The sequence below is a fragment of the Tamandua tetradactyla genome, chromosome 16 (genome assembly GCF_023851605.1).
Source record: "Tamandua tetradactyla isolate mTamTet1 chromosome 16, mTamTet1.pri, whole genome shotgun sequence".
Classification (NCBI taxonomy): domain Eukaryota; kingdom Metazoa; phylum Chordata; class Mammalia; order Pilosa; family Myrmecophagidae; genus Tamandua; species Tamandua tetradactyla.
Genome location: NC_135342.1, coordinates 36,557,558 through 36,578,129, shown reverse-complemented (window position 1 = coordinate 36,578,129; position 20,572 = coordinate 36,557,558). Strand labels below are relative to the sequence as shown.

Genomic DNA, 20,572 nt, shown 5'->3' with positions numbered 1-20,572 from the left:
ATAAGGTACTGACGGGTTCAGTATTTATTAAAAAAATTAGATCTTATTCCAATGATAGTGTTGTATCTGATAAAAATTCTCAAATTGAAAAGAGCTAGATAAGTCAATGCAGCTCAAAAATGGCAGTAACTTCAGAGCTGGCAATTGACACTTGTTTTCTGCCACTGTTTACTCTTCAATAAAAAATGCATATTTACCATAGCAACCTCCTGGTCACGTGGTGCCTATCTTAGATGCTACCCTCTAAAACCCAATAGCTTCTTAAAGAAACACACACATCCTAATATACATGCTTTTCAGATGCAAAATGTGTTCTTTATCAGGAAGCCCTCTTTCCTGGGATTTAATGCTAATAAACACGTCATCTTTATAGAAATCATTTTGGTACCATGTCTTAAATTTTAGGACGTTCATTCTGGAAATCAAAATAAAATTATTCTTGGAGGAGCTTTTGATTATCTTGAGGGTTTGCTGATTATTTATTTTAATACAGTTCTAAAAATATATAGATGTATTTGTCTTTACACACACACACACATATATTTTTTCAAACAGCAGCCATTAGTATCGTTTGGAAGGGAATTTGGTGTAGATTCTAATGACCTGCCGCTTCATCTGTGATTAAAGATTGTCATCTATGCGAAGCTCAATTGCAGCCTGAATTGTTTTTCACTGTTAACTTGGGAGAATTCCTGAATCATTGGAGCTTTGGAGAAATTGCTCCAACCTGGATTTAGGAAAGCAACGAGCTTCCTCCTTGTGCTCAGAGCCAGTGGGCAGTAAGAACACAGCTGTCCCTTCTCACTCCACACCGCCCCCATATTCGTGTCCCTTTGGCAGTATTAACGTAAAAAGCTACTATTAATTGAAGCACGCTCAGCAGTTTGCATACCTTGCTCTTCGTGCATTCCCTTCTGATAGAAATTATTATTGCTGTTCCCATTTTGCAGATATGGAAACTGAACCACAGAGAGTAATTTCTCCAGGGTTACACTAAGAATTGATGGAATTTGGTTTTGACCAGAGGCCTTTCGAACTGCAAAATATCTCCCTGCTTTCATCTGTACTTTGTACCTTTCTGGCTGACATAACCCTAGGAAGTAAGGGGGGAAGAAACTGAGCAGCTTTGTGCAAAGTGGGTAGTGAGCAGCATCTAATGCCCTCCGAAATGATGTGCAGAGGCTGCCTTAGTGTGTGCAGAGGCTTTGAGAGTACCCTTCTCACTCCGGTTTTCTCCCGTGCCTGGCATCCAGATCCCCCTGGCTCGGCTGAAATCCGAGCCCAGCTCCACGGGTCTCTGTGGATGCCAGTGTCCGGGGATTGGGCAGCCTGGGCCAGGAGAGTAGAAGCTCGGTCAGTGCCCACTGCAGCTGTCCAGAACATCTCAGCTGAACCAGGTGGGTTTTTAAAATTCCTCTCAGCCTCATGTAAACCAGTCTGAAAAATGAGGACGTGTTGTCACTCCATTATGCTCAGGGGCTTTGGGGGAAAAGCCGCTGGGGATGTGAGGCAGGGCTTTCCATGGCAAAGGGGTATTGTGACCTCAGCTCAGCCGCGGAGATTTGCCTAGACCCGACGGCCCGGCCAGCCAATCCGACCGCGGCAAGTACACAAGCCATTTCATAATTATCCATCACGAAGGCCTCCGTGCTGCCTTAATAGATTATTTAAAATGGTGCATGTGTCTCCCATGCACTCTTAAGTCAGCACAGAACTCTACATACATACAAGCCGGGAGAGGTAATTGCTTATCATGTATCTCTTTGTTCCAGACACTTTTATAAAAGAATATGTATTATGTATGGTGTGACCTTCAAATGTCAGGAATGTGTTGTGCAATAAACTGTCAATATTTGTGGTTATAAGGTACTAGATGACTTTTACAATAATTGGAACGGCTATATTAAAAGCTTGGATCACTCAGCTGGTTAAAGAGAAAGACACAGGCCAGCGTTCATCAGGGACCTGCCTTCTGCCAACTATTAAATGAAAGATATTGCAAGGTGCTTAAGATGTCGTCTTTGTTTAAAAAAGAAGATGGCAAAACATGTCTCCATGAGAGGCGTTACCTCCAAATCATCATTTCTCCTTTCAATGTGCATCATTCCCAGGAGAAAACTCAACTCCACAACTTATGGCGACTGACCAAGTGCGTTTTTAAAAAAGACCGGTCCGGCTTGTTTTCAAGTGTCATTTAGATAAGAATTCCTTGAAACAAACCTGACAGCCAAAGGGATCCCCTCCACTCTTCTTTCTCCCATCCCACCCATTTATGAGGGGGCTGTAAATTATCTTAACAGGATCTTAAAAGCTTAGTTTTTTTTTTTTTTTTTTTAACGAAATTACATAGAAATCTTTTGGGAATTTGTGCTTTACTGAAAGTAGAATCTTTATAGTTTTCTTTTCTTTTTTCCTGAAAAGAAAATAAAGCCCTTAAGTTCAATTATGAAAAAGGAAGCTATAAGAAATATTTTGTAATCATCACAATTTGTGATTGGGGTGTAGATTATTTTTAAAATATCACCTTTTCTGTAATCTGTTGATTAATGTCTCTTGATGCTTATGTGGGGCTGCTTTTTTCTTATGACTGTGAGATCTTCCTTTTCAGCCAGGAATTGGATAAATGAAATGGGGGAATGTGCCACAGTCAGTGACTCGCCCCTAACTTCCAAAGAGGTCTCTTGTGGCCTTGTGATTATCATTGTGTATTTGCAGTTCTTTAAACCTGGATGGAGAGGGATCTGGTAGAAACCCTGATACCACCTCCTCCAGGAAGCCTTCTCGACACCCCTTGTCTCTTCCCCACCCTGTTGGCTGTGTCCTCTAGCTCTTGACACTGAGTGCCCTGGGGCATTTCTGGTATTTTGAAAGTACCCAAGTCCAGTTCCTCCCAGGGAACTCCAAGCAGCTGTCCTCTCAGAGGGTTAGCATCTAAGTTCCAATTTACTTGCCTCCTCTGTTTATTCTTTTTTCGTTCAAAGAAGTTTGCATGGAGCCCTCGTGATGAGCTGAGTACCTACCAGATGTCAGAGACCTAGCTGCAAATGATGCTAACCAGCCCCATTTTTGTGGAGCTTGTTCTGGGGAAGGGACAGGCAACAAGCAGTTAGCCACAAGGGCCTATTAGGGTCTGCAGATCTGCCTGGAAGGGATAAACCAAGACAAGAACAGTGAGAGGAAAGCAAAGCCAGTGTCAGGGAGACTACTTCAGTCTGTGGGCTCAGGGATGGCACTGCAGGGAGGATTTTGGACTAAAAATTTGTGAATTCTAGGGTAAGAGTATTACAGATTAGAGGGAGCCACAGGAGCCAAGCCTTAAGTTGGGAAGCAGACTTGGCATGCTTGGAGAGAACAGAAAGATGAGGGGCTGGAGTACATCTTCAGGGCAGCATGGATAAGGTTCAGGTTAGAGCTGGAATGAGATGGCATTGGAGGTTATTTTAAGGAGCGATGGAGGCTCCACAGAGGCTAATACCTCTCTTGCACCCAATACAGAGGCAGAAGCAGATGCTTTTCCCAGGAGAAGCCACCTCCAGATGCGTTCTCCTGCCAGGTTCTTAGGTGCTCCTGCTCTGCACAGGCTCTCCCCAAGGGTCTCTGCTGTGAGCTGTGCCCCCACCATCCCTGACCAGAGCAGGGAGAGCAGAGTGTGCCGAGTCCATAAAGACCCATCAGACCTGATCGATATCCTGCCCTAGCTCCATTCTGGGAGTTTCAAAGCCTGTGTCCTGCACCCATGGTCACATACTGAAGCTGGGACTGTCAGCACCTGCCTTGGCCAGGCCCCCACCCGCCGTGAGGACCTTGGCAAGAGCTGGCAGCCTGGGGATCATAGGGGACATGGCCAACAGCAGCATCACACAGAACACAAATGAGGAGTTCCTGTGGGCGGCCCGTCCACCAACAGGAAAGTCTGCGCACACACACACACACACACACACACACACACACACACACACTCACACTCTCACTCTCTCTCTCTCTCTCTCTCTCTCTCTCTCTCACTCTCCCTTAGGACAACTAAGAAAGGGCTCTGGGTTTAGTCACACCAAAACACGTTAGGCCCATAGTGCTTGCTTGTGAAACCCTTGTGCATTCTCAGGGAAATTTAATCCACGTGTTTCTGATCCAGTTTCCTTAACTTACCAAAATGTTGCTCTAGAGAAGTTAGTTGAGATCTTATCATCTTAGAGCCCCCTCCTTTTATATTTTCAATTTTAGTCTTTTAATAATTTATTTCCCTGAACCTGAAGATCATATTTTGCCAAAAGCAAACAGACCTGTCCTCAGCCTTGCATCTGCATTGAAGGTGAGAAATAACAATGGCAGTGGATACTTTACGGCCAGCCCCACCTCTACTCAGGGGGACCAGTGAGTCCCCACACAGTTCCCATTCCCAACAGCCCCCAACAAAGCTGGCCGTTGCCTCCCCACAAGTGGATATCCTTTTCTAAAAGAGCTCTATTTAAACAAATACTTGTGCCAATCCATATTCATGCTTAACTGTTTCAACTTGACTATATATGGCCATCATAAAACTGAGAACTTTGATGATGAAACAACAGAGACACCAAATTAAGACTGACCGAAATCATGGCTTGTGTCTTCCAGAAGTTAAGTAGAATTGTCACAGTTGTGTTATGATTTTTAAGCATACCATCAATTTAAAATCATTTTTGAAAATGAAGGGAGTCCTTTACTTGACTGGGGAATCTGTACTGTGTTGATGATTGTTTTATTAGCATCTGTTAATTTTAAATTTTTCAAAATAAAGGAAAGTGTTAAGCTTAGAAGAGGAACTACACATTCCTTTGGACTTTCTCCAAGGTGATAGTTACTCTTTCTGCCCCTGCAAAGATCTTAAAGCACTGGTAAATGTGGCAATGAAATTAAGAAAGATGTGACTTTTTTGGTGTCCTGCTGAACTGCCTCCTCACTCCTTAGACTGCGCAGTATGTATTTTTTTTTCATTAATGAAGTGAGAGCATGCTTTTGAGATGCTCTTTGCACAAGGCAGACTTTCAGAATTAACTGCACAACTCATTTGGGAACGCGTATTTACTGTGATACTAGGAGTGTCATAGAAATTAAAATACCATGACATTTTATAGCATAAAGTAGTAAATACCCAGGTATACAGACAGTTGCCTTCCCGTGTGAGTTCGCTGGGGTAACTCTCCACTCACTGTGTGGACTTCATCATCTTTTTCATCATCATCATCATCATCACCCTTTCTTTGATGGAATACTTTCCAAAATGTGCTCTTGGGCATGTGAAAGGTAAGTCTGCCTGGTAGTATAAAGTGAGAAGTGAGAATACTCTCACAATTTACATGGAACATATTTCCTTCCTTGTTTCTGACTCACTCTGCTTCTTCTGGTCTCTTTCCCTAGCTCTTGTTCTCTATCTCGTTCTGTTAATTGGTCATAAATGCAGAAGACCTCAGGAGTAGAACGTTCACTCTTGTTAGTCAATTCTGGGATTCCTTCCATAGCTACAGTCCTCCAAATTTCCATGGCTTTAACATAACCAACATTTATTTCTTGCCCATGTGAACTCTGGGGTGGATCTGTGACCAAGTGCAACTCATTCTGTGATTGTACATCAACCCCTGTGTCCTGAAGTGACTTACTGTGGCTTGGGGAGAAAGGGAGAAGGAGGTGCAGGTGTTTCTTCTCTACTTTGGCTTGGTGGTGGCACCCATCGCCTTCACCCATTGGCCGGAAGTGGTCACCCTGTCTCAACTTGGTGCAAGGAGGTGGTCCTTGGAATCTTTAGGGATCGTGGACTGTTCCTTTCATGGTCGTTTCCTCCTGTTCTCCAAGACTGGTTCCTAGTATCACTTGGCTGTACGGTGCAGCCAGGGTGGGTGATTGGAGGGCAAAACAGAAATAGACAGCAGAGACTGCCTGGTCTGGGGTCTAGGCTTGGCATTGTTCTGGTGTCACAGGATTATGGAAGCCAGTCCCCCAGGGTCTGATAGGAGCCACGGGACTTGCCCAAGGGTAGCCAGGCATTAGGGACCCGAAAGGAAAAGTTTCCACCTCCTGATCCTACGTCAGCCTTCTGGGAAAACTAAATCTATTTCAGATATGTATAAAGGAATTTCAGTATTGCAAAATAACCTGGAGAAAATACAACCGTCAAGTATGAAATCATTTTATGAAGCAAAATTTTAAGTTCCCACATATGATTAAGGTCGAGGGTCTCTTGAGGCCCACATAAATACCAATAATGTTTGTATTCAAATACCAGAGTATTTGAAATTTGCCTGGGCTTCAACTTTTGAAAAGCTACATGCTTATCTTTCTCAGCATCTCTTTCTGCGTCTCTCAAGTAGGGCCAGTTCAGTAGATGATGAGGATTCTAAGAGGATCCATTGCCACTCTGAAGCCCCCCAGCTCCCTACATCCCTGGTGTGGGGCTTCCCTTGTGAGCACTGAGGGAAGGTTTCCCACCTTCACAACACATGATCTAGGAAACCCTGTTCCACACTCCAAAGGATTAAAACAAGCAAGTGAAAATGTAGAAGCCATGATATCTGACCTTGAGAAGACCAAATTAGGAAGGTCAGTTAACTGACTGTCTCCCTACGCCCAAAATAACATAATTTTGAAAAGCAACTCAAAATGATTTGGCTCTTCCCCCCTCCCCCTTTTTAGTAAATCACCTTCAGCTTATTGGAAGAGGACTGCATGCTGGTAAAGTTGTTTGATGCTTATTTCGATTCACTTGTTCTTGGCTGAAACTTTGGGAGAGTCACAAATATAGCCCACATACCTGTGGGGTATTATCATTGAGTCCATACAAGTTACTCATTTCTGAAGAAGAGACTCTGTGCTGTTAGTGGGGGCAGGAAAAGAGACAAAAGTTCCAGAGCTGTTGCTTAGCCATCCCTCCAGCCCATAGGTATCCAGAGCCCACCAGACTAAGGATGTGTTAGGCAGAGAAAGGCATCCCAGTCTATAGCCAAATGCCCCCGCCCCCAGGCCACCCCAGTCTGGGACCGGGCAGGACTGTCCCTCTTTTCACAGCTAAGCCAAGAGGAGCACATGCAGGGCTCACTGATGTGGAGTCATATGGGGCGGGGACTTCCACTGAGAGCCCTGTGCGAGGGGGCGGTTGGGCCAGGCCTGCCTCAGCCATCACCGTACTTGGCTTTCAGTCTCTCCAGACGCTTCCTGGGACCACCCACAATTCCCCTTCATCGTTGCTCAGAGTTTGTTTTTCCAGTAGGATTAGTCTATGAGTAAATGCTATAGGCCTCTGGCCCTCCAAGAAGGGGGGTGAGGGGGAAGCATTTCTCTGTAAAGTGAAAACCAGGCTCTTAAATCTGCCAAGAAAGCTGTTTATCTTACCAATTTATTCTTTTTGTTGGGCCACACATATCTAAGATAGAAAGATAAAAGGAAAACTGATATGGGCCATTGCTTAGAGTGACGCATGGTGAGGCCCAGCTCATCCTTAACTTCTGCCAAGTCCTTCAGAGCAGTGGGCTGCGTCTGTCTGTCTATATGTTCATAAGGTATCCTGGATAAAGCACTCCCCCCCACCCCAAAGCTGAACCAGAAATAGGCCGTCCATCATCTTTCCCATAGCTTCTGTGTAACAGCCACCACCACATTGCAACTACTCCCAGGCGGGCTTCCTTGGAGGAAGCGCTGGGGGAGATGCCCGCGTGCTCATGCAACCTGAGGCACTGGAGGAATTCCCCAGCGGGAGTCATTGCCTCCCTCCCTCCATCCTGAAAGCCAACTTCCAGGACACTGAAGTTCTGCTAATCATTCAAATTGACAGCTATTGATTGGCCTCCTATCTTAAATAGTGTTCTTTCACTAGTTCCAAGGAGCACTCAGGCAGAATTTTAATGACCCCTGATTGCTTTAAACTGACCCAGCGATCCCAGCAACAAGAAAGCTGAGTACGAGGGAGGGTAAATTCAACACGTTTGGGGTGAGGATGGGTGAGGATGGTTAGGTAGGCAGAAGGAGACAGCATTCCTGTTGCTTCGATCTAGGGTGTGACCTGGCTTGGAATTGGCATTTGGCCTGTTGCTCTTTCAGCAGTTGGCAGACTCAAGGCAGAGCTCAGTGGCAGCCCTTAGTGGGCTCAGCCTGTGGGGTGCGGAGCCCTGACTGTGATTGTATCTGGTGCATTTGGTTGTCTGACATATTCCAACAATTTTTGTCCCTCTGTCATTATAAATATGCCATCTCTGGCAGTCTTTCCGTGTTCATTTGTCCACAAGTCTAGCACTTAGTGGGGGCGAGGTGGCCAGTGTTGAGTTCTAGATGTTGACGCACCCATTCACCCTACCTGGCAAGATTATATGGGAGGAAAAGCGCTGGACAGTTAGATCCTTTGGATAGCTCTCCCAGTAGTAGTTCTGCTAACCAGCAGAGTTGAGACAGTAGGATTTAAAGTGAACTTTCAAGTAACTTGCTCAGGGTGATATAGTCGTGTCTAGTCCAAATGCACAGAGGTTGTACCAAGCCCAAGGGCTGTCAAAGTTATTGGGAGCTAACACGCACATAAGAATTAAATGCATTTGCCTTCCTCTTGTTTATGGTCCATAAGTCTGTCCCTTTTGGCCGTTAGCAGAGAGCACCAAAAACAGATGTTGCAGAATAAAAGCAATTTGCATTTTCCATTGCTTGGAAAGTACAAGACTTATTTATTCTGATCTCTACAGAACTCACAGATCTGCTCATTATCCCAGAAGGTCCCTTGTTCTCATGGTGGGATTTACCATGAGGCTTGGAGGGTGGGCTGGAAGCTGTGGCAAGGACCCCACTAGCCTCAGGAGCTTGGGTTTGGTGCCAGGCTGCCAGCCCCTGGCTTTCTGGGGAGGCCAATGAGGCAGAAGAGAAGCAAATCCAGAGGAGCAGGCTCTCTTACCTCGTTGGTCAGAGGCACCGACACCTGCTCACTCCCCGGATGTCCCCTTCTTGACAGTGTGTTCTCAGGTCTTGGGTTGCAGTAACATATCCTCCAGCCATCATATATTTTCACAGTTTTCTTTGCTATTACTTCCCGTTATTTCTGTGTGGAGAGCAGGCATATATAAAATTTATTCCATTTTTTAATGGCTTGGTTTACATAACAAATAACAGCAGAAAGGAAAATTTGTATTGATACTAGACAGAGAAAGTCCTCAAGTCACTGCACAGCGATTTAACCGCAGTGCTCTGAGTTTATGGGAGTTTTGCAGCTGAGTCTCAGCACATGACTTTGAATATGTCACTATATGTTTATCATGGTCTAATTGTGGAACCACATTTCCATACTTTTTCTTCTCCCTTTCAAGAGATTACACCAGCTATTGAGAGATACAAGATTCTACATGGGAGAAATGATCAGTTTGGGATAATTTTCTTTCCTGTCCCAAAATAGCTGTGTGTCTGCATGCCTTGGGGACTCAGCTGAGGCACATTTTTTTTCGTTTATCACTTGATATAAGGCAAATGCGATTTTGATGCTGTAGTGAACTCTCCAACTAGTCCATAGTATAAATTAATCAAATTTAACAAACACCAACATTTTAAACTTTTGAAAAAAAAATATCTAATAGGAGCTAAGCAAAAGAAGAAATCAAACCAGCTGCTGACACAGCTGTTTCTTTTCTTGTTTAATTCAGTTCAATATAAAGGTACCATATGCTGCTTAAAATGATGATAGGAAAGATGAAATAATTTAAGAGAATAACAAGAAAATACATGAATTGTCAGCATCCTGTCAGATTTAAAGAATGAAATAGACAGGTGTAGTATTGACATGTTTAACTTTGTGTGGTGTTAGCAGTTTTGGTGCGAACAACTCCTGACATGTGCTGAAGTGATGTGAGAACGTTTCTCCCCCGCTGCAGACATCGGCGAGGAGGCTGGGAGATCCGCCGGCGTTCAGCAGCCTGCGTTGCTCCGCGACCGGAGCCTGGGCTCGGCCATGAAGGACTGTCCCTACTGCGGGAAAACCTTTCGGACGTCCCATCACCTCAAGGTCCACCTGAGGATCCACACAGGTGAGCGGTCTGGTGGTCCAGGGGCATAGCTCGGAGGAGGAGGTGACTATCCCACCCCCGCCAGTGCTCGGGTCACTGACATTGTCAAGTCCTCATGGGTCCGTCTAGGTGCCACTGTGTGGGTCAGAGCAGACCCTGCGTTGCTGGTGCATCCTTTAATGGTCACCTTCCCAAGTTATACGCAGACGTGCAGAGATAGATCCCAGGTGGTCCAGGTCTCCGATAATGATGCTTTGTCCAAGGCTGGAGGACGCTCTGGTGATGGTTCCCTTCTACTGCAGGGAAGTGGCACCTCCCACCCCGCCTTATACCAGCCAGGGGTCTCCCAGGTGCAAGTGACAGGGAATGTACCAGCTCCCTTGTAAGTTCAGGAGGACTGGGTTACACACCCATACCTGGAAGCAGATGAAGTAAGCTTCCCTTCCAGTGTCTGGAGCCGAAGAGATACCATTTCCCACCGGGTGTCCTCCAAAGAAAAAGTGAAGTGTTAGTCCCCAAAGGGAGGAGATGGGTGCTGGGCTGCTTGCTCTGGCCGTTTCTTCTGCTTTGGCATCCTCTTGGCACCTCCCCAGGAGAAATGACTAGGGGCTCTCTGCCCTGTCACTTCACTCTTGGTCCTTTTTGGCTTTCCTGCTAGTTGTTTGCACATTGCCAATGTGAAAAAAAAAATCTATCTGAGCTATGGACACCTCCATTTTCTTTGATTTTTCTTCTGACACTTTATCTATTGGAGTATGAGCTGCTTCGGAGGATAGACAAATATGCCATCTATTTTCAAAAATAATTGTGGTCTATTTCCCAAGGAGTCAATAAAGCTCAGGGGTTGTGCAGGGATATTTAGTGCCCTCAGGCCTTGTGTGCATCTGTGGTTAAAGCAAGGAGCACCTCACCTCACCTGGCACCTCATTTGGCGTCTCACCTGGAGCCTCACCTGGAACAGGCGTATCTCCCTGACACCAAGAGGAGCCCTGAGGTCAGGGGCCATGTCTGCCTTCTTTATGTGTCGCTGCCCTTCGGAGCACCACCCCTCTCATGGGCTCAGCCCAGGCTGATCTGTGAAAACTCTAGACTGGGTCACCTCACCCTCCCAGGAGGCCCCTGGGATCTGTGCCCCCCTAACTCCTGACCCCATCCTGCACAAATATTCATCTGATTGCCACTCTTAAGCCCCCACTCACTTTCTTCCTGTTCCTTGAATGCAGAATGCTTGATCTTGTGACTCAAGCAGGATCCAAGAATGCCTGTGCCTACTAGTCTCTCTGCCTGGAAACTTCTTCCTCCAAGGTCTTTGGGGGCTGAACTTGAATGTGATCTCTTCAGAGAGACCATTCCAGACTCCGCCATCTGAAATAGCCCTCATAGCCCTCCTTCCTTCCTTTTTTCTTTTTTGCATGGGCAGGCACCAGGAACTGAACCCGGGTCTCTAGCATGGCCGGCAAGAACGCTGCCTGCTGCGCCACCGTGCCCCCACCCCCCACTTCCTTTTATTCCTAAGCTTAACAAGTCCTGAAATTGTTTTGATCAATTTAGTTGTTCATGTCCTTCTGTGCTGTTTGTCTCCCACCAAAGAGAATCTAAGGTTTGGGGGGTGGGGTGGGGTATAGTGTGGTGCATCTTTTTAATTGCCATAACCTCAGGGCCTACAGGGACCTCTAGTTAGGGGCACTATAAATAGACCTGAAAGGTTGAATGACTGAAAAAATGCAGAATGAGTGAGTGATCCTGGTCCTGTACAGGGGGCACAGAGGGGAAAGTACAGTGGGGAATGGGGTCCCTTCTCCAGGGCATCCCTGGTGCTTTTGGAAAGACAGCATGTACCTGAGAAACCATTGGAACCATAGCATGATGCAGGGCTGCAAAAAGTTGCAGCTCAGAGAGGGCTCCCCCAGCTCCCGTTCAGGGTCTTGACACTTCACACTTCTCTGCCAGATACCCACGTGGCCTGGTCCCTTGCCTTCTTCTCATGAAGTTTTCCTCTGTCCACCGGTTTTCAACTATCTACCTCTCTCCTCCACAGCATGTCCTCTTCCCCTTCCATTCCCATTGCACTCACCCCACCTAACATACCGTACATTTGTGTTTCATCATCGTCTGTCTCTTCACATGGTAGAATGTCAGAATGCTCCATAAGAGCAGAGGCTGTGTCTGTTTGTCTTGCTGTGTCCCAGTGCATGAATAGAGCCTGGCTCAGGTATGTGCTCAGAAAGTATATGCTGAATAAATGCATTATAGTAAGTGGATTAATGAAAGTGAGCAGGCTCAGGGGGAGTCAGCTTGGACATTTGGCTTCCTGGGATCACGCCAATGTCTATTTTCCTCCCAGGTTGGAGCTGGGATTCCTGGGTCTGTGGTGGTTGGTGGTGGTGGGGACCCATTGACTGCCAGGACATGGGAGGCAAACCACAAGGCACCTGCTGTTGAGCTGTTCCCAGGAGCGTGGAGACCAGGTCGGGGTGTCTTGTGATACTGAACTTTTATTTGATGCAGATTCAGAACGCTGGACCAGACTAGCCACATGGGTGGCGGCTCACCATTGGCAGGGTCACCCTTTCCTGGGAGTATGGGTCAGGAGAGAAAGGGCAGCACCGCCCAATGAGGAGCTTTGCTGATCCTGGGGGGTCCCCATGGGTAAGAGCAGAACTCCACAGAGTATTTCCTGGTAAATTTAGCAGTGACACTAGTACAAGCCCTGATGAAGGTAGCTGAAGCCAATGGATACCACATTTTGCAATTTTAAAGGATGAGAAATTATTTTTTCTGAACTTCTTACCTTGTGGTTTGTGACCGATAGTCACTGTTTTGGAGGCACCGAGAGAGAAGCAGGACAGGTCATTGGACAAAGACATTCTGGAAACTTCTTAGAATAAGGGAGAAAATGAAAGAAGCCATGATGACATCACACCCTCCCCTCCATCCTCCAAATCAGCATTTACGGTGGTTAAAAGACAGAATGGTAACCAGATAAAGATCAATTTGCTTTTTATCTAAGAACAAAGAAGTTGGAAAATGCTTACACTTGTGCATTTGAATAGAACAGAAAGTGTTACGTGTTATAAATCACTAAAGTAAACATCCATTATGACGTTAAAGTGTAGATTACATGAGTAATTAAAAAATCAAAATCAAGTTATTTGTTAATAAATGATTAAATATGGGGTGCATATCATTGATATGCCCCATCCTGCCTCCCTTTGCTCCCTGTTTTCCTTTTCCAGATGATATGGTGAAAGATTAGCAGTCTGAGATAAAAACATGTTTTCCGAAATGCTATCTTCTCAAGTTTTTCTATGATACCCCTGAATGAGGACATTTAAAAATCCAACTTGCAATAAATATATTTTAATTGGCCAGGATATTAGGTAGCACATTCTCTGTATATTTCTGTCATACTCCATCTTTATTAGAAGTCTTGATCGTGTAACATTGACTGCTAAAAACCCCTTTCCTTTTTTTTTCTCCACTACATTAACTCAATTACGGCTCTTCTCCCAACACCTGTTTATTAGAGCGGTGCTGAGTACTTGCACCAGCCAGGTTTCTCTGAACACCTGGGGCTGGGGAGAACCTGCAGATAGCTGGAACATTTAGGACACACACTAAGCTTCAGCCAGCTCCACAGGGCCCTGGGGGTTGGGGGGGTGGGGGCAGCGCCCGCAGGACTCAGGGGATCACCAAAGCTGGTCGGATACCGGAGAGGCTGTCCCCGTCTGCTCCTGCCAAGGAGAGTGTGGATCGCAGCCCAGCCCAGCCCAGCCCTGGGGAGGCTGAGCAGTCTCTCCTTCTGGAAACGTTCCTCTGGACCTGTAGGCATCCAACCGCTGGATGATTGGAAGTTCTCTTTAAGAGCAAGTTCTCTTTTAGAGCACAATGTGGCGATTCTCATTCAGAGCCAACCTGCACAGACTTGGAAAGGAGCTGCATCAGCAAATATTAATAGTGACATGCAGCCCGTTGCAGGGATGTCCCCAGGGTCTTCCAGCTGCTCCTGACGCCTGCACCCTGTCCTCTCCCTCACTGCCCCTCCTCCAACCCCCGCTGAGGAAGCTGAGGGCTTGGGACCCCTCTGGAGGTCCTGTGTCTCTGCTCCATGTGCAGGCAGCAGGTAGGTGCTGATCAGGCTCCAGAAGGCGGAAGCAGGGCATGACCCCCACGAAGATGGGTGGACCTTGTCCTGCGTTGCAGCGGCACTCAGGGTCCAGTTGCCCCAGTGGCTCATCTGCGTGACGTCGTGGAGTGAGCATCTCATAATCGGCCCGTGGCAGAAGCAACTTCGCAAGTGAGAGCTTGGAGGCACGGAAGTTCAGAGACTAATTAAAAATAAATCTTGTTTTTTTTTTTCCCCTCTCAAATTAGGCGAGCGCTTTATTAATCTGGTTTTGATGGGCTGCACACACCCGTCCAGCCCTGCAGTGGAGTAGCACAAGGAGGTCAGCTGGCAGTTTCTCAGGGGGGTCTGGGTGAGCTCAGGGTGGGCTCGGCCTCAGGCTGAGGTGCTGCGCCATTTGTCCTGGGGGCTGCCTGAGTGGGCGCACGGAGGTGCCGTCCTTGGCTCTCTCCCCCCTTGTCTTGTCACCAGGCACCAGTCTTTCCTGTCCTGAGAGGGCCGGAGGGAGTTGTACAAGGGAAAGGAATTCCTTCCTGTGGTGTCCCGAAGGGCGGCACTCCCAGCAAGGGGTGGCCTGGGAGTCATCTTGCCTCAAGGACCGAACCGTGTCAATGCGACCTAAAGCAACTGGCTGCACACAGAAAATCCAACACAAGGGCCTGACCCCACAGATTGACAGTAATCGTGGTGATAGCCACACCTCTTGTGTACTCCCATGTGCCACGCCCTGTGCCTTTTCAGCCTTTTCACCTAAAACTTAGGTGGGGGATACTCCTGGCCGAATAAACTTCAGTTCACTTGATGCAAATTCCCTCCCCAGTTGATCCCTGCCCGCCCCCCTCCCCCTCCCTCTCCTCCCTCCCCCTCCCCTCTCCCTCCCCCTCCTCCCTCCCCCTTCCCCCTCCTACCCGGTCCTATGGGGAGGAAACGCAACTTCAGAGATGTGAGGTCTGTGTCCAGAGTTATAGTCCAGATCTGCTTAATTTCGAACCCTGTTCTCTTCGCCACTAGACTGTATTGATATTTTTACTCTTTTTGGGGTGTGTGTGTGTGTGAATTTTTGCCTTGTATCGGGGAAATTAACGTGGCATTTCTTTGACAGCATGTGTATACCCCATACCCAGCGAGCGGAAAGGAAGCGGCAGGCACCCACGAGGTGTGTTGACGCAGCCTCTCGGCGATGTGCAAGGGAAGTACTGTGCCTTCCAGGTCCTCCTTTACTCCTAACTTGGGCGGGCCTGTAGTCAAGCCTCTTTGAATCCATGTGCCTCAGTTTCTCCAGCAGTGAAGTGAGCTTAGGGAGGTGGCGTGGCATGTAGAGGCGCCCCAGGCCCCTGGGAAGGAAGGCGGGGGGCCGGCAGCGTCCCTTGCGGGAATCTCAGAGATGATAAGCACCGCATGCCATCTCAGAAACTGCCCTTCTTCTTCAAAGAGCCTCCCCAATGCCGACCCGTGTAGAAATAGAGGTGGGAGTGAACATTTAGCTGGCCAACTCCGGGTACCTTTTCCCGGGTGCACATGTCTTACCTCTGATGCTGGTCTATCTCCCCTTCTAGATGAGATCATCAGGTTGGTATTGAATACTTATGAAGGCATGTTGAATACAATTTTTTAAATGGATTGGTTAAGTTTGTGCCATTCCCATTTCTCTTTCGAAAAAAGAAGAGGTTGAGTCACTTATAGTGGGAGAACAGTCACCTGAGTAACAATGAAAAATAAATAAAGGTCTGCTTGCCCCAGAGGAGATGATTCTTTTTCTTTTCTTTTTGTTTTGAATTAGAATTCGATCATTTTTCTATTTCTGAGATGAACTAAAAGCCTGTTTTATTTGTTCTCATCCCCCCTTCCTCACTCTTCCTGCCTTAATGACATCCCAAACTTTTGTTGAAAATAATTGATTGAATTTAAATTTCCTTAAAAGTTTAAGAGGTAATCTTACAGTATAAATTTCCTACCAAACACTAAGTAGGGAAATATCCATTAGTGAAATTAACTACAGTTTCTAGGTAGCTAACAATGTGCCGTATACAGTAGGGCATGGCTAATGAACACTGCAGTGGGTGATATTTCATTATACAAATTAATGCTCACATTTTAATGGGAAAGTCACATAATGAATCTCGGCTTCAGTGACAGCAATTAGAGACACAGATTGTCCCCTTCTGGACAAGGCACTGTTTAGCAATAAGCAGCTGTGTGAAAAGTCTTCAGGTTTACAACATATATATGCTTTGGGGGAATTAGTGTACAATTTATATTAATGTACTGAAGCTTCGCTGCAAAGGCACCACCATATTTATCTCTCCTGGTATTAACTAAGTAAAGACATGCAGAACGACTAAATAAATATCAAATAGAGGATGCAAATACAGGAAAATACTCAGTTACTCAACCTAAAAGTGAAGACACTTTTGGCGAGTTAACAAAAAAACACCCAAAACCTTAGAAGCATGATGCTCTTCTCAAAAGCTTGGTAAAGGAAATTCAAAAGAATAATATGAATCTACCTGTTATTTTCTGAGAGTTGCTGTCGGGAACATGCTGTGAATAGCTCCAAAGTAAGTCCCTGGGCCAGTGAAATTTCCTTTGGCATGTCAAGCATGTCAAGTGCCGATGGAGGCTTGGAATGATAAAAGACAGGACCACGTAAACATACAAACAACAAACTGCATAAACCACGCGGCCACGTATTTCTAAACTTGGAAAAATTACCAATGGCATTCCAAAGTTGAATGCACATCCGATGCCCTGTGTCCACGGGAAGCTGTTTAATGTAAGATGGCTCAAAGGATTTCATTAGTCCGTTGGAATTATTTTTTATCTTATGATACCCTTTCTAGCAAAGCTCTCTTTCTAAGAAATGTATCATTTTGCCCTGTATTTTATTCCTTTAAAATATTTGTAAGGATTTCCCCATTAAGGTTCAGTGGGTAAATGACCTGAGACTGCACATCCTCATCTAGACACAAGTTTCAGACTGGCTCCCTGGTCCAGACCAGGTGCTGGGGTCCTCTGAATGTTGGAAGAAGTTTTGAAGTAGATGCCACTATTTAATGTTCCAGGATGTTGCACGTTGGAACCCGAATCTGAGGCTTTTCTTGAAAAGTCAGGTGTCCGTGTGTCTGGTTGAAGGTGAGAGATGGTGCTGTCTTGGAGAGGCACTTCCCCCTACCCTGCTGCTCCCCACACTCATCGGACCTGCCTGGCTCTGAAGGTGTCTGAGTCGGTGGTCCCACCACCAGGCAGCAAAGACAGCAAATCCTAGACTTCTGAAGAGGGACTTAGGAGGTGACCAGAGGACTGGTGGTCCCCTGGAAAGCTTGGGACAGTCCACATGATTCCCCCTATAGATTTGGACTAATCAACAATCTAAGTGGCCAGTCTTTCAAGTAGACAGAGCTGCTAGCAGGGTCTGGAGTTGGCTGTGCCACCAGGTTACCCAGGAAATGTCCTTCCAAGTCAGGCAGTCTGGCTGTGGTTGGGGGAAGGCCGGGCAGAACACTGACTCTTTGACAGAAAGTTTTGCATTGCCCTGAAACTTGAGACATGTTAGCATCAGGTTCCCAGGCATTGGCATTGCAAAGCATGCCCAGCTGCTGGTGACCTGTCTTGTGAAGCAGCTCTCCCACGCAGGTGGATTCCGGCATTTGTGGCAGTCAAACAGAAGAGCAAAACTTGACTGCCCCTCGGAGCCTATGAAATCTGCTGATGGCTCCTCCCGCTCTGTCATGACCCTACCTAGTCTAGGCTGATGTAAGAAGTTTGCCTCCCGAGCATTCTGAAATGTGCTCTTTGGGGAAAGTTTCCCATAGAAAGTGAAACCCTGGGGTTGTAGAGAGATTCCTAGGAGGGCCAGCCCACGGCTGTGTTTACCTGGCCAGAAACACACCCCGGCTGGGGTCTTGCATTAGGTTCAAAGTAATTTCCCTGTGTCTCCCTTTGGAGATGATGCCTAGGCATTGAGGAAAGGCCTCATGAAAGAAGGCAATGGTTATGCAAAGATTTGAAGGTTTTTAAAGAAAGTTAAGATTTAGGCACACAAACCCACCAGTCCAAAGTGAGTGGCTCTACCCCTTGGAACTTTACTTTGGGTGTTTATCTGGAAAAGAAGGGAGAAGCCCTTAGAGGGTGTCTGCTTGAGGCAATAGGCAGGGAACGGGGCTTTTTGGAGAAATAGATGGCAGCATGGGTCTTCCTTCGACGAGTGAGGAAGGTAGAAGGATGGCAGGTGATTTTCTAATGCCTGTGCACATCACATGCAGTCAAAAGAACCCTTGTAAGTTCACTAAGCAGCCCCTAGTTGACCAGGGCTTGGCCTTTGGAGACATACATGCTACGAATTATCCAGAAGTTCTTGTTTCTCAACAAGAGAAACCAGAGCTGTGGAAGCCCAGACCTAGTTTGAACTTTGGTTGGGTGGGGTGAGGGAAGTGATCCTCTCCTGCATGCTTTCTGCACATGTGGGTGTGTGTGCCTGTGTATGTCTGAATTCCTCTTTAATAACTGTACGATATGTCCCCTCTGAAGGCTGTGAAAGCTAGGCCTTGTCTCTAATTCCTCAATTCCCAGTGGCAAGGACAAGGCTTAGAAAGTAGGAGGCACTCATTAATGCACTGGTTTGCCCAATCAAAACAATCTGTGCCTTTCCAAGTGTGCATACATATGCCTTATCTACCTGTGCTTCGGCCCCCCTTTGGGACATGTGGTGTAGGCTTGACACAAGGTTTAGAGTTGGGATGTGGCCTCAGAGGAACACCTGCTCCAATCTTCCCACTTTATGGGCTGAAAAAACAAATTCCCAAGACGGGGGTCCAGTGTTTTAAAGTGGCGGGGGTGGGGGGATGGTCTCTGGTCCACAGTCGTCTCTCCAAACACCTCCCCAACCAAACTGGCCCAGGCACTTACTTCAAAGGGTACTTCCTGGGAGCTCCTGGACAATAGTTTGGAACCAGTCTCCTTTAAAGGTCATCTGGGAGCTCTGAAACATCCCCAAGCCCAGGCTGTACCCAGGGCCAGTTAACTCAGAATTTCTGGAGGTGGAGATGGGCCCACGTGTCAGCATGCTTTAAAACTCCCAGGTAATCCCACTTGGGTTTTTCAAAGTGTGGTCTTTGAAACAGCCTTTCCGTTGAGTGTAATCTGCATCTGAGTCACAAGGGTTACTTGTTAAAATATACCAGCTTCGGGCCCCACCTTAGGGAGTCAGAGCTGCTTTGTGTTAGGTTCTAGAACTGGTGTTTAAACAAACACTCCTGGTGATTCTGATGCACGATACAGCTTGAGAATCACCGCCCCAGTGTGTATTTCAGTCGGGTGTGCCTTGGAAGTACAAACACGTTTCCTGCATGTACCCCTGCAGTCCACACTGAAAAAGGCAGTCCTCAACCCCCAGCCTGGAGGCAAAAATCCACATTCTCCCCCTTTAGCTGCTGCTAATGAAGGCCCATCCTTTCTCTACAAACCCATTGCCAGATGCACTTAATGATTTCCAGCTGCATTTTCAAAATGCAACCTGAGTCTCACCCTGTACCTGCAGACCTCCCTCTGCTCACTGTGCTTGGCCCTCCCACAGAGTTTGTGCTAATCTAGGGCCAGGTCCTGAGTTTCTATTCAGACTTTCCCCCCACAAGCTCCACTTTGACCCCCTAAGCATCAAGAACTGTTTCTGCTGCAAAGGTCGCTGGGCTTCTCAGGTGACCTGAGTCGGCTGTGACATCTCAATGCCCAGAAGGGCTGTGAATGCCTGTGTAGGGCCAGGGATGCTCCCCTGGTCTACAGATGGGCTGTCCAAATAGCACCAGGTGATGTTAGTTTGCATCTAACATAGAAATCGATGCCAAGAAGTAGGGAAGTGGTACCTGAAACCAGTTGTTCCTATATCTCAAAGGGGATAGGTTCTTCCTCCTAGATCCATGGCTTTGGGCTGGCCAGAAAAGCTGTGGCTTTTAGGTTTAGAGAAATAGATTCCCCACTGGGCACCCATCCCAGATCACAAGACCATTTCTGAAGAACTGTCCGAGGGAGTTGCTCAACTGCTCGTAGGTATCCACGAAGAATACTTGGCCACCATTTTGATGAGACAAAGATGAGGTTTCTCCAAGGTTCCAGCACACACTCCAGAGATGTCCATGGAGTCCCCTGCTCAGATCCTGGGCTGGTTTTCCCCTCATTTACAAAGTCCAGGTGTCCCCCCAGATGCATTTCTCACCAAAGCCTGTAGAATTGGAAGTCACCAGATCAGCTGAGGCTGGATACAATCAGATGTTTTCAGAATATACCATTCACCTATGACTTGCTGTTGCTTTTTAGATCAGTCTGTTTTACAATAAAACAGGGGAGGCAGTTTAGCTTCTTCTGACAAATAATGGTGGATAATGACTGAGTTACCGCACAGTGACTTTTGATTCCAAAGCCTAGAAAAGACCTAGGATTGCTAACAAATTCTTGA

At 46.7% G+C, this 20,572-nt stretch overlaps 1 protein-coding gene across 1 annotated transcript in view; it reads left to right on the top strand.

Annotated features, from left to right (window-relative positions):
• The first annotated feature begins 1,604 nt into the window (after window positions 1–1,604).
• The window catches only part of LOC143659387 (zinc finger protein 536-like), a 29,929-nt gene continuing 10,961 nt past the window's right edge, over window positions 1,605–20,572 (top strand). Inside the window, exons 1-2 of the mRNA XM_077132280.1 lie at window positions 1,605–1,740; window positions 9,867–10,019. Of these exons, the coding sequence (XP_076988395.1) occupies window positions 1,680–1,740; window positions 9,867–10,019 (214 nt within the window). The 5' untranslated portion in view covers window positions 1,605–1,679. The remainder of the gene's footprint in view (window positions 1,741–9,866; window positions 10,020–20,572) is intronic.